General features: G+C 28.5%; 2 protein-coding genes across 3 annotated transcripts in view; one reads left to right on the forward strand and one right to left on the reverse strand.

Moving 5' to 3' along the window:
* Positions 1-15,544, forward strand: part of LOC149063084 (uncharacterized) — a 39,636-nt gene that overhangs the window by 8,808 nt on the left and 15,284 nt on the right. The gene's annotated exons all lie outside the window — the stretch shown is intronic.
* LOC149063086 (uncharacterized) lies at positions 3,734-4,631 on the reverse strand. The gene has a single exon (XM_089216439.1). It carries the CDS (start codon positions 4,533-4,535, stop codon positions 3,771-3,773), a length of 765 nt encoding a protein of 254 aa, XP_089072565.1. The 5' UTR covers positions 4,536-4,631; the 3' UTR covers positions 3,734-3,770.

Raw genomic sequence — 15,544 nt, forward strand, 5'->3', positions numbered from 1 at the left:
ATTATCAATCCAATTTTCATCGGCCAGTAAATTTTCAAGCATAGAACTATGATTTTTATGACCTATTTGAATATAAAATAATATACTAGGAAATAAACTACTAATTGTAAAAATGTTGTGTTTCATAAATTACTGTATAAGTAATAACCTGTTTTAGCTTCTGGAGATACATTTTCAGGGCTAAAAATATTTTTAATAGAATTTTTTTCACACACATTAGTTGAAATATATTCTTCTGCAGCATTTGTTTGTACTTTGTCAGTTTCTAAAACTTCATAATTATTTTTATGAAACACATTATATATAAAATCTAATACAATATATTATATAAATTAAAATATTAAATCCTTGTATTTATAATAATCATTTGATAAAATAAGAAAAATATACTCCTGTTATATATTACTTGAAAATTTTGGTAATGGTGGAAGGCCTGTTTCACTTTCGCTATTGCTATAGCTGCTGCTGCTGCTATTTTGAATGGACTCAGAACAATAGTCAATATTACTAGTCTTCTCTCTTTTTTTAATAATTTTTTTACGTTTTTTTAATACTTTTTTTGGATATGATTTAGCTTCAGTGGAAGATTGTGTTAAAAAATCATTTTTTAATTTTGAAGCTCCATTGAAATTTGTCAATAGCTTTTTACTTAACAACATTTCCAATCTTTGGAACTTTTTGAAGGGTTTAAACAACTTTTTATAGCTAAAGTTATTTTGTTGGTTGTTAATGTGATGGGCCACACACATTTATCAAAGTTCACCATCCAGCTACTTGGTACTGTTTCGATGGTGTTTTCATTAATAAACTTAACAATGTACCAACCATTTTTCTGCATATTGTTACAATTAAATTGTAAGAAATATTATAATGATTTTATAGTTTATATATATAAGTATAACTAGTATAAGAATGTTCAAGTGAGAATTGTGTTATTTTCTTAAATATAGAGAGTCAATATTTAGATTAGGTATAATTATTTAATATAATTAATACCTATAATACACAACAATAATAATAATATTAATATATACATTATACATAAATACAGGGTTTTTTATTCAGCGTTCATAAGTATGAAGTAATAGGAATACTACAAAACTAGAATTAAACGGTAAACGAATTAATTTTTGATGAACGAGAGTTATAGACCAATAGGTAAAATGTTCATTTAAATTATCAACTAATTCAATTCCAATTAGTGATGATGGGGAAAGTTTGGTATAAAAATCTGTAGTTCTGTTATACTTTTTACCAATTACAACAGACTGATTAAGTGTTTTACTGAATGCAAAATTGGAAATTTCAATAACAGTAGAACATTTTAATTTACGACATAAATCTTGAACATTGTTTCTAAGTTTAAAATTAGAAAATACTGCTTCTTTATACTGTGGGTCACACGTATCATTGATTAAAATACCACTACTGTGTTCTTTTTCTAACTTGATAGCTGATTTTATTTTGTGTATTGGTGATACTTGACAGGTATATATTTCAGATAATCTACGTACGATTTGTGGTAAAATATCATTATGTTTTCTTAACACTTTTTTAATTTTTTGTAAATAATTTTCTGACGAGAAGTTACTAAAATTGTTAAGATTACCAAATTTTCTTGCATCATCAGTTAAATTTAATAAATTGTGGAAATTATAAGACATAAATTGTGGACCATAAATTAATTTTGTGCAAATAACAAAATGTTTTAATAGTTCTTCAGCATAATCGGTCATAGTCTGCATGTTTTGGTTTGATAATAATATACTAATTGAAAAGTGTAAAGTTAAAAAATGATCATATTTCTTTTTCTCCAGATTGTTTTTTAAAACAAGAACACCAGTATATAAAATAAATTGCCGTAATTCGGTAGCTTTAAAACGTTTATCTTCCGTAAGAGCCCTAGGTTTCCTAACAAATTCACAGGAACCATATTTATTAGTGAATCTGATATGTTCTTAACAATTCTAGCTGGTAACTTGTGTGGTGGTGGTCCAAAACACCAAGTAGAAACCAGCATTTTTTTTACAACCCCTAGACAAATTAAATGCATGTAATCAAGGGGAACTTCTGTCACGAGACCTATGTTTGGAATCTTTTCTAAAATTGTACGGCCAGTATGATGATCTGCATCAATTTGATTTATAAAATCATTATCAGTTCTTTTGATAAATTCAATTTCAGGAAAACAAACAGAATGTATATATTCCCCTTCTTGTGTGCATTTGGAACAAGATGAATATCCACTATTATGGCCTTTTATAAATAAAACACTCGCCTTAGTAACAGCATCAAATAAGAACATACTAATTTTGAAATTATAATGATTACCAGCAATACTTATACCATTCAATGTTAATGTGATGGCTTCATATTCTACAAACTCCTTCAAAAATACATTAAAGTCCGATGGTTTTTCATAACCGTGATAAATGCCCACACAAAATGTATTTAAAAGTAATACATTAATATTATTTATCAAACATAGTATTGGGTAAACTTGACTTGAAGATGACTTACTGAATGGGAGTCCATCAATATTAATAGCAACATTTATAGTATAGGAATATAGGAATATCCATGACAAATAAGACAGGTATGTCAGCAATCGTCATGATACGCATATTTTAACTATATAAAATGGTGTCCAGCTTTCGCCTATTATCACAGTTAAGAGATATTACATTATCACAATAATAATAAAATTATTTGTATATTATTAATTAATTATATTAAGAACTCAACAAGTTTTTTTTTAACCATTAATAGATAAATAAGTAATTAAATAACTAAAACTATTGAGCATGATAAACAATATTGTACAGTTTTATTTATTTCGTAAATTTTTGTTTTGTTTTATATTTGTGATTAGTCTTTAAAATATCTTTATTCAAATTATTTATTCTAATATATGTTCTAGTACGTATAATACACCTAATAACTTCCTCAGGTATATTATTGATTTTTCTCATAATATTATTACTTAATTGTTTAATAATATTGGGTTCTTTATTTAAATAGTTTCCGTGAAGCTCCTTAAAGTCTATTTCTACTATTTTCATTGCTCGCAGAAGATCATCAGAAGGTATTTTAAGGTTTCCTCTTGAAATAAATTTAGTCCAACTATCAATAACTTTAGAATCACTTGATTCATTAGTTAGATATGGATACTTGACAAAAAACCGATTTGCAATATATCCGCCGAATGTAGGAAAAAAAGTCCCTGGAAAAAAAGATTCGGAAAAAAAGTCCCCGGTGAAAAAGTCCCCGGTAAAAAAGTCCCACGGAAAAAAAGTCCCACGGAAAAAAAGTCCCCAAATTAATATTTGATTTAAATTAAGTCTTTTATCGTATAGGTATTTATAATTTATATAGGTACATAGCCCATAGGTTACTTACATGTTACATATTTTGCTGAAGATAATTAACAAACAACTAAATTAAATAGGTACAAAATATTATAATAATTCAATATCTTAAACATCTTTAATAATATTAATTAAAAAATATAAAAATACATTTATTTAGATATATAAGATATATTCCTCTCGTAAAATAATTTAAAATTTAATAAAATATGTCGTATAATATTATTTAAAAAATATAAAAAATTATTTAATTAGTTATAAAAGATATTATGTTAAATAATAAAATATGTCGTATGTTAGGTATTTAAAAAATATAAAAATGCTAAAAAATATAAAAGATATGTAAAACAATAAAATATGTCGTATGTTATTTATAAAATATGAAATGCTTTTAATCAGTATTTAATAAAATGATCTTTTTCTTAAATTTTGACCTATATGTTTTAAAAAATTAGGAACATCTTTAGATTCGTCCTCGTCAAAACGCTGACATAAAATATTTAATCGTACTTCAATTTTTTTACCAGCTTTTGTTTTTCTCCGGTTAATTTCTCCTATTTCAGCCAATGCCATTCTTGCTTTGTCCGTTCCAACTTCTTGACACATTTTTGTAAGTAGTTTCCAAATACTGGGATGTTTAATGCCGACGAGATGGGAAAACCTATTATTCCAGCCCTCACAAGCATTATTAGTTCTGTGCGGATTTGTCGACAGAGTTGTTAAATTAACGTTCCATGATTCTGGTACAAACAATGGTGGTGTTCTTCTTAAAATTATATTGTTTGTTTTTTTAACTTTCCTGAACGTACCTCCAACATAATTTTCATCAAAATACTGTAGTAGATCTTCTGCTCCAGTTGGACAATTTTGTTTTAAATAATTCATCCCCTCACCAACTTTATCTACAGGGAGAAAAGCTAATCCATCCATCATAGCACAATATAAATTGAAGTTTTCGTCTTCTTTATATTGTTTACTCAAGCCCAGATTTTGTATTTTTCTATAAGTGCTTTGGGATAAATGATAAAAGCACCCACGAATTGAAATATGTTCACCAAAAACTGTTTTGGCAGCTTTGTGAACTGCGATTTCAAAATCAACATTGAAGTATAATGGATCTGGGTACAGTTCACGATTGTTACACTCATTCAAAATTATTTTGAACATTTCTTCGTAGGTGTTTTCCGTTTTTCGCTCGAGTAAGCAAAACACTGGCGTAATAAAAATGTTGTTAACTTGGATTCGAATGACGTATAGCTGTAAAAAATGCTCTGGCGCTAAACCAAAGTTCCCATCAATAAACCAGGTATCGGCATTTGCTAACTGTTCTAATGAACTATCTAACGCAAATAACTATCTACAGATAAGATTTGTCAACTCAATTTATTTTATAAATAAAATAACAAGTATAGTGGAAATATCGTTTTATTTAGGGCTAGTTCACATGAGAAGCGTTAAACGCCCGTTTAGAAAATTTACGTATGAGATATGGCAACGCGCATTAACGCTTTGTAACGCGCCAGAAAGCTGTAAACGCGCGTTATGATACAGCTGCATAGTAATTATAAACGCGCGTTTAACGCTTCTCATGTGAACTAGCCCTTATACTGCAACGGGAGACTTTTTTTCCGGGAACTTTTTTTCCATGGGACTTTTTTACCGGGGACTTTTTCACCGGGGACTTTTTTTCCGGATCTTTTTTTCCGGGGACTTTTTTTCCGTTTACCATATCCGCCTACATATTCAACACATTCCTCTTCCAAATCTTCAAATGGCTCTATAGTTTCTAGCTGTTAACACATGCATAATAGTTTCTAGTAAATATGCACCTAGTTATGTATTAATTAATAAGTAATAATTGGTAATATGTATATTTACTTCAAACTTCTCTAAAAGATCTAAATTTGTTTTTGAAATAGATCCTGTTATCACTTCATTATTAGATTGAACATTGACAATATTACTATTGGATTCTGGCACACTAGTTTCTAACAGATCTAAACTTTTGAACATTTGACCAACCAAGCAGTCTTGGCCATCCAATAGACTGGTTTCGAGACCAACTTCTGAATTGGTATTTTCAGTAAATATGATGTCAGAATGTTTGCCTAAAATGTACCATCGTAAGCTGAAATAAAACAATATAATCTAATTGCTAATAAAAGGTATACGAATATAGTATACATTATAATTTTAAAACCATTAGATGATCAATTTCATTAGATACCTGTATTTAAAATCTAAAGCAGTAATGTTACTACTTGCATACCCACACATTCCTTTTAAGAAACTAAAAAGATTTTCCAACACATCTTGATTTAGTTTCCTTCCTATTATATATTCTAGTCCATAAATGTTTTTTAAATCATTTAATAAATATTTCAATGATTTATTTGAAATTAAAATACCTACAAAGCAAGATACAAGCATAAGATATTATTTTAATTTAAGTAGATACTTAAGTATATCTAATTTATATATTATTTTATTTATGGCTGTGTATTATAAAACTATTCAATTGGACCAATAGACTAGCCTTTTTGGAAAGGAAGTAATGATTTTTTTCCATGTACTCTCATATCATTGATAAATGCACTCATTTTATTTATTAATATGTCTTGATCTATTATATTTAGTCCATAGCTTGCAACTCCTTTGTCAAATTTATGTTGGGTATTGAAAATATCAAACCAGTCGTTAAACAATTGTATAATTTCTGAAGCCTAAATTACATAATATATAATAATAAAAATAAATAATTACCTATACATTTTTTATTTTTATATAATCACCTCTTTCCAATTATATTTATCCAGATAATGTTTTTCTCCGCAGTATGCAATGGCTTTTTAAACTGAATTAGAAAATACATTTGCTGCCAATCTAACGTTCATGCGACTTGATCCTTCTACAAAAAGATGTCGCTTAGATAGTTTATGAGCAAATTTATAATCTTTACCATGGTTAATATTCAGAAGTTCTTGGAGTATATTTTTTCCAATGAATTTACCATTTGGAAGTATAAACCCACTTAAATTATTATTAATATAAATTATTTACTTATTTTAATACTATAAAAGTCAGAAGTGTTTACCTATCAAGTAAATGGTTTCTAGCTAATTTCATCAGCAAAAACATGGATTCTGGCATTTATTTTTGGATGTTCAAATGAGGTATGATTAATGGAAATGTCTAAACTTTTCCATAAGCCTACATTTGTAGAACCACTGTCACTGACTATTGCCACTACATTGAAGCCAATTTCACTTAACTCCTCTATTATTTTATACAATATTTCTTTAGTCATCCGCTCATCAAAGTTATAATATATTGGTTGCTTCCAGTTATTTATTAGTCCTTTATTTTAAAGAAAATTGATTATTATCAAATGCTAGTAGCCCTTTAGTTGATTTAACTATGTTTGATTTTTATAGGCGTCATTTTATTGTTTATTTACCTCGTGCAATCACTGTTTGAACAGATTTATGAGGGCCTATAACTTGTTCATTTTTTTTATCAAAACATATTCGCTTTGAAATATAAGTCTCATCAAAACACATTATAGTTAATTTTTCATTAATTTCCATTGTATCTCCTTGAAATTTGAATAAAATAATACTATTAATTAATTTACTATAATGAGTTTTAGTTTATTATTTATTTTGATTAAATTAAATTACCTTTAGATTTCATTAATGACAACACTCCATGTAAAAGACCTGGTTCAACAGAAAATTTTGAAGCCCAGCTTCTAAGCGTAGAAAGACCTTAGAATGTATAACTATTTTTAGTATATGAATAAATAATACAATTAATATGAGTTGGTCATTAACCTGGTAATGGTAAACTTTTTTTATTTCTCAAATAGCGATAAGCTTTTGGCGAGATACTGCGTAATGTTATTGCAGACGATATGTCTTCTGGCATCCAACGACAAATTTTTTTAGTAGGATGAAGGATAAATTTAATTTGCGTAGAAGTAAAAAAATTTGATAATAACTTTCCAAAACGGTTTTCAAAGCGGTTCTCTTCTAAATTCATATAATCTTTTAAAGATTTAATAGTTGTCCTTAATTTATTGTTTTCTGCTAATAGGATTTCATTTTTAGTTTTACATTGTTCTAAATCATTTTGTAATCTATATGTTAAAAGGACAAAGGATATTTATGTATATTTAAATAAAAAAATAAAATAAACATTTGTTAATCAAATATAAATCAGTTTATTATTACTTACAAAAAATCTCAAAACATATTATTAATCTAATATATAATAATTAATATTATTAAATTAATTAATTATATAAATCGTCATATCTAATCACAAATAAAGCAATTCACATAAATGTATAAAATCGCAACATAAAATGAATATAATATAATATTGTTAACTAACATTTATTCAACTGTTAAATATCTCTTAGTATCAAATACAAGTTAATGATTCTAAAGGTATATTTTAATTGTATATGCACACATATAACCCTTTATGAGCCATTAACGAATATTTTCAACATAGAATTCTATATTCTTTAATTACATGTTTTCATTTTTCTCCCATTGCACTAGTATACAAACAAATAAAATGTTAGAAGCTATACTAAAACATTAACTAAATACTACCACAATGCTCACAGAACAAAATAATAATAATAATTCATAATAATTGTTACCTCTCAATCAAATTATTTGATGAAATATCAAGAATTAGAGGCTCAACTCCTGGCTCATTAGACTGTACATTTTCATCATTATTGGTAAATAATTCAACACGACATTTTTTATTATTAACATTATCAACTGGGCTGATGTTAAAAATACCGCTAGGTGATCTTATATATTCTCCAACTTTGTCAATATATGTACTAAAAATAAAAATGTTTATGTAAATAATTAATAATCAATTACAAAAGTGATTATATTAGGATTTTTACCGTGGGATATTTTTAATGGTGGACGACTCTTCAAAATGTGTTATACTAAATACTCCACTTGGTGTTGTAATTAATGGAAATCTTAAATATGGGATATCATCATAATCTATACCTTCAACGCTATAAAAATTTAGGGTTTTTATATACTATTATTTGAAAAAAAAATATATATTAAATTAATTAACCTTAAAGGTATTGCATCGGGTTTAAGCCTTCTGTTATTTATGGGTGAATACCCAGCCACTTTTTGAGCATACGATTTTTCCATCTTATGATGTGCAGAAAAGTGCAGAGAACATACCACATCTAAAAATTGTTAGTTTGTAAAATAATAGCTCAATTACTCATTTACACTTTACTGTATAAAAATTAATATGAACACGAAATACAATAAAAAATCTAAATATATTGATGGTATTATTATTATATTTTACATACACCTATCAACAACCATTTTCACTAAACCTTAAATAGTTGTAATACCTACCTTTTTCAAAGTTCACAAATTTTATTGAAGTTCCTTTCTGGATTTGTTGGAACCATTTATTATGCAGCTCAGGGTTTTTAGGAAATTTATGCATATGAACACCAGGTATTTGTTCTTTGTCTTGCTTTTTGCTACCGCTAAAACAACCTTCATAAACACACACTGGCATTTTGAGGATAATTTATTATATTTAAAGAAAATAATTATGGAAAAAATACCATAAAAGTTATAATATTGAAAACAGTAGGTTATAGGTAATAATGTAATATTGTAATATCACAGAACATTTAGAATGTAAATAATGATAATAATTTTTAGTGATAATAGGCGAAAGCCGGCGGCCATGTTTGCGCGAAATCTGCTGTAAATTCGGATGTTGCCGACATACCTGTCTTATTTGTCATGGGAATATCATAGTAATTTACATTTTTCAGCATATTATTTACCACTATCTAATCCAAAATGATAATATTTTCCAGGATGAACGTCGCACAAATTTGTTTGTCTTGGAGTTTTTAAAAATGATCTAGGATCTTTTGGAATATTTTCAAATTCTGGTATTTGCCTTTGAATTAATAATAATTCACCTAAGCCTGTATGAGTTATTCTATTCCTAACAGCCCACTCTCTTAATTGATCAGTTATTGATGTTTTTTCAAAGTTGGCACTGTAGTTATTTGAGTTTTGGTTGTTTAATGAAGTAGTAGAATTAGACCCATCCAATAGGGATAATGTTTGGCAAACAAAATTATTATTTTCAGAAGAAATTTGAGATGAAATATTAAGTGGAATAACATCATTTTTCTTAAAAAGTGTATCATTTGGGTAGATATTGTTAGATAATGTATCTTCAAAATTAAATTGAGTTTGTGCACTTGAAATAATATTGGAACTAACGGGTAAAGTAACAGATGTTGTATTATTGTGTTTTCTTAAATGATCTAAAGAATTAAGTTCCTTTGATAAACAATTTTTTTTTTTCTGAAACCGTTTCTTGAATTATCCATTATATTATATGAGTTATACCTAACTAAAATTAAATAATACTATCAAGACAACAACACTACCTATTTAATTTAACAAAAGCTTATTACTAGCTTCTCTGTTCTATTACTTATAAGTTATACCTAGGTTTATTATTTAGCTACATAATTACCATGAAACCAAGCCTATATAGGCATGGATAACAATCAATATTTTCAGAATATCTTGCTCAATGACAGTGATTATTTAATATTTGGATTATGTATAGGTATGGCTATATGGATTAATATTTTATTATTTATTTATAATATTATGTATTATGAATAATTATATGAAATTGAGTCTGTATTAGTTGATACCTAGATTATATTACATGTTATACCTATAGGCAATATTCACTAAATATAAAATTACAATATATAATTATTTATTATTTATAGGTATTAAAATTATGATCAATGATGTTTATACTTACATACTTTAAACGACGAATGACAAAACTATTAAGCTGTATAATATTGTTAAACGTTGGTAAATTATTATGTTATTATTTACATACTTTTAACGACAAACGGCCAATCTATTATAGCTCAATATTTGTTAACCACGTTGGACAATGATGCTTTTATTAACATACTTTAAACAGCGAATGTACAAACTATTAAGCTTTAAGCACTATATTGTGAATAACGTATTCAACTTAAAATGATCGTTCAATATTTATATACGAAATTATAGTATAGTATGAACTATCCGAGTCGGAGTGACGAGTGATGAACGACGGACGACGATACTGTATAATATCATAGACATATAAAACAGCTAGATAGCCGACTGTGAATTACATTCCCATAAGAACGTTGAAGTCGCCATATGCCAACCAGTGCTGCCAAATATTAAAATTAAAGAAAAACTAGTTACCTGATAAAAATCAACCAGATTTCAACCAGAAAAAATTTTAAATGACTATCACTATATATTCAACCAGATATTTTTCAAACATTGGTAATATAAGAAGTAAGAACATATTTAGTATATTTATTTATTATAAAATGAGTGTACTGCACTAGTGCTTTTAATTTAAAAAAAAACATAAATATATATAAATAAATTTACATAAATGCTGGTATAGATCATCAAGCATTTCAGTAATTTCAGATACTTCTTTATCTACATTACTACTACTATAAACATCCATTGTCCCAATAAGTTTAACAACACTCTGGGAATTTAAAATTATGGCAACATTTCTTGTTTCTTTTTAAGCCTGAACGAATATGTAGAAGTGATATTAACATTGGCGATTTCATTCTATTCCTCGACTTGTTCTTGACAATGTTCATTTGGCTGAAGATTCGCTCACATGCAGCGTTAGACCAGGGCAAGGAAAGTATTGTCAAAGCCAAATCAACAAGATCTTCAAATGGATTATTACCACCAGCATCAGTGAAATTATTAACTTCAGACCGAAATTCTAACGCAGATTTAGTTTTTTCCCATTTGTGTAAAACAACATTTATAAAATGCAATGAAATGTTCGATATATTGCACATGGCTCATATAAATTGTGGTCATGGTGGTCGAAACCGAATGGAGCATTCAATAAAACAAAAATACAAAAATATTACCAGGGATATAATTTTATTATATTTACAGTTATGTGAAATATGTAATAAAAAATACGCTCATCCCAAAAAAGGTTTAGTAATAAAACCAATTTTATCTAAAACTTTTAATTCTGGTGCACAGGTCGATCTGATAGATATGCAAAGTAATAAAGATGGTGATTTTAAATTTATCTTGGTTTACAATGACCATTTTACTGCTATGGACTAGCGTCCCGCATTGTCTAGTTCACGGTCAACTAGGTACCAGCCGAACCAAGATAGGGTAGGGTGCGACCAACTTTGTAATTATAAGAGAGAAAGCATTTCGTGGAAATCATTAACGTTAGGGCAACACGAAATCATGTGGTTAGACGACCATAAAAGATCGTTGATAGGTGTGCACAGGATGTGGGGGTTATGCATCAATACAAAAGTTACAAGAAACAATATCATAATGTAATATTATAATGTATATTTTTACATAATAATAATGTTAATAATAATATAAATTATCGAGGACTGTAGCTGCATGGGATGCGCATTTAGCTCGTACGTGGGCGAGTGGCATTTCCGTCAATCTAGATAACCATACCACATCCGTGAGAACAGCGACAAGAGCAAGTAGACTATGCGGAGTAGAGGGTAGCACTATATAAGAGACCCCGAAACGGCCTGTATTCAGACGCGACTTGACCAGACTAGCCAGAGCACCTTCACGCCAGTCTGTTGTTTAATTTAATTTATTGGACTTAGAAAATTTCTTATGAACAATATTTTGAACTTAGAAAATATTCGAGTCAAACCGAATTAATTCTAATCATTCAGAATACTTAACTTACATTCAGCTTTCATGTTATAAATAAATATATGTTTTACCACAATAAATAAACAATTAATCTAATTAAGAAGAATTCTACGTTGTGTAATTAACTCAAGAGTCACCTTCCAAACATCATCCTTGACTACTGATACCTGTAGGCGACGTGATCACTACATTACTAAGTTTGTTTCTTTACGACCTTTAAAAACAAAAACTGCAAGCGAAGTTGCATACAATCTTATAGATATTTTTTGTATATTTGAAGCTCCGTGCATACTACAATCAGACAATGGTAGAGAGTTTGTGAATCATATTATAAATGATTTAGTTCTAATGTGGGATGGTTTAAAAATTGTACACGGGAAGCCACGTCATTCACAAAGCCAGGGGAGTGTTGAGCGAGCTAACCAGGACATCGAAAAAATCATTTACGCTTGGATGGAAGAAAATCAGTCTAAAACGTGGAGTGAAGGATTGAGATTTTGTCAATTTGCCAAAAATAGTGCTTATCATGCTGGCATCAAACAACCTCCATATGAGGCTATGTTTGGAAAAAAAGTTAGTCTTGGATTAAAAATGTCATTTTTACCCAATGATATAATTAATAATGTAAATGACGAAAATGACTTACTACGATTTCGACTTTTACCCGTAACATATATAATGAATGATATACACCTACTTCTAAGTACTTGTTCTTTATCAGATGAGAGTTTACCTTTTTTTTTTTAATTCATCAACTTTATTTTCAAATCCATACCCAAGATAAGGCTTTGGATTTAAATGATCAGTAAAATTAGTTGATTTACTAAAATTAAATGATGGTACAACAATAATTTTTCCCAAACAAGTGACAAGTGATATTAACTCTGATCCCAATTTTGTCGGGTCTGCATACTCAGATTCAAAAAGTTTATTAACTCTTTGAATTTCTCCTAAGAGAGGTTTTAAAAATAGCAAATATGCTAAGTTATGTTCATCTCTATAAAGAGTATATAGAATTTCTGCAGAATAGCACTTTTCCTTTGATCTACTAATTTCAAAATGTAATTTTAGTTCGTTCCATTGATCAATTATTCTGACAATGGCAGTTTCTATGGATAACCATCGCGTATTGCATGCTTGAACCATTTTAAGTGGTTCATGATTTTCATTAATACATTTATAAAGATCCTTATAGCGTTGTTGACGTAGTGTGGAATTTGAAAACCAATTATAAGATTCAGAAATTAGAAAATCTAAATGTCTTGGAACTGTTTCGGCACAAGCTTGTGATGTGGCCAACTAGAGTGAGTGGCACACACATCTAATTAAAATTAGATTGGGATTATCTTGTGCAGATTTGTGATTATTACACGCACTATGGCTAAATACTAACTAAATCAGCCTTTCTTGCTCGGATACTACAACAACATACCTTACAGTAAGCTTTTTCTGTATCATCCTTCATTTCTTGCAGCCAGTCCATAAATAATTTGTCCTTCTTCCACACTCGACGGAAGTTTTGTGTATATGTTGGCTTTCCCATTATTCACCTTAATATACTCGATACTGCCGTGTCAAGCAAGTGAAGTAAAACCAAAGTGCAAATTACAATTCAAAACAACATAAAATCAAAAGAAAACCAAAAAAACAATATGGGAACTCAATGATTTGTAGAGTACTAAACTGAAATAATTTTTCTTGTCAATTTATTTGGAAAATATAAAATACCAGTTTTCCAGCTATTAATCATATTTGTATATTCTTATATTTTACATGCCCCTACTACTATAGTACTAGAGTTCTATTCTGTAATATGGTAACATATTTAATAGCTTTAGAATACTACATATCTCTAGTCTTATACTCTTTATCTTAATGTGTTCACCTACAATGATTACAATAGATCCAGGTACTTATTTTTATTGTTCAAATCAAAACCAGTTTCGAGCACACGGGTTAGGATATTATAATATGGGTAGAACACGATTGAGAACGGTCCTTATCGGCAGTACCTTTTTTAATAACACGATTGACAACGTTTTTACCTGATAACTTTTATGCAACGTTGCCACATTTCCTAGTTAAAAATACAAAATAGAAATAAAATATACAATATATGTATATAAAATTACTATATTACTTTGAGTTTTTGGTTACAGAATAAATTAAATTAATTTGATAAATAAAAGTAAACAAACGGATCATTGTAAAATCAATACATTTATCACTTATTTTTCAGCTTAAGGCATTTTTTCAAGATTAAAATTTTAACGGTCTTGTCGATGTGTTTTCTTCAGCTTTTCGTTTACAATTTTCCCTCAAAATCTGTCTTTCAATTTTTTGATTGTTATTACTTGCATGATTTACATGTTCGCCATTTGGCGAATGAAAAGTTTTATCTATTTCCGTTAATAAACGGCACTACAACTGTTATTGGAACATTTCCATTTCATTAATCCGTCTTTGCGTGTTCTTGCGAATAAATATTTATCATTATTTAATAATATAAGATCTTTTCCGCGTTCAGACGTTATGATTTTAAAGTTTTCCATTATACGACACTATACCATACCTACACTATAACACTACCTATAATGCGTTGTTACCGCGCTCACTGTCCACCAAACAACTGAATTTGGCAATATTTTGGTTTTACGCAGATACGTAAACCGCGTTATCGTATTTACTATCTTTATTACTAAATAAGTATATTAAGTTTTATATTTTATAGTATTGTTACTTGTTTAGTTCTGGACGTACTAATTGGTTACTAATTCAGTAATACTTGTCGAGGCCTAGCTGTTGTTATCGACGATAACTTGTACCTATGTATGTATGTATGGTTTATATGTTTATAACGGTTGTAATTTGAGCGGAAAGGCCTGGCTATGATAAAATGGTTATCGATGATACCTTGTTGTGCTATATAATAATTTATTATTAACCGTTTACAGTTTTCTGAAAGTGTTTTGTTAATCACAAGAATTTTCGTTCATTTTATAAACAAATTGTGGAAAATGCATTTAAGGTGAATTTTGTCAAAGAAATGCAAAAAATGAAACGCATCAAAATCACAGTTAAGATAAATGGCAACGTTGCTCGAAAAATCGTTCTCAATCGTTTGATTTTAAGGTACGAAATACTGTTTCTTTGATCTGCCGACAATCGTTCTTAATCGCGTTGCTAAAAAGGTAAAACGTTCTCAATCGTATACTACCGTATAATATAATTGTTGACGACGTAGTATAATAATATACATTATAAGGCAATATTTCAAAAAAAAGCGGGGGAAAAAATGAAAGAAAAAACTAGAAAAATGGCTATCAACTAGATTCTAAAATTTAACAACTAGATGCAGCA

Source organism: Diuraphis noxia, unplaced genomic scaffold (genome assembly GCF_037042655.1).
Source record: "Diuraphis noxia isolate RWA-SAM2 unplaced genomic scaffold, SU_Dnox_SAM2 contig0001, whole genome shotgun sequence".
Classification (NCBI taxonomy): domain Eukaryota; kingdom Metazoa; phylum Arthropoda; class Insecta; order Hemiptera; family Aphididae; genus Diuraphis; species Diuraphis noxia.

Bases quoted from the DNA above. Each gene is read 5' to 3' on its own strand.
- LOC149063086 (XM_089216439.1), bottom strand. From the start codon at position 4,535: ATGTTCAAAATAATTTTGAATGAGTGTAACAATCGTGAACTGTACCCA.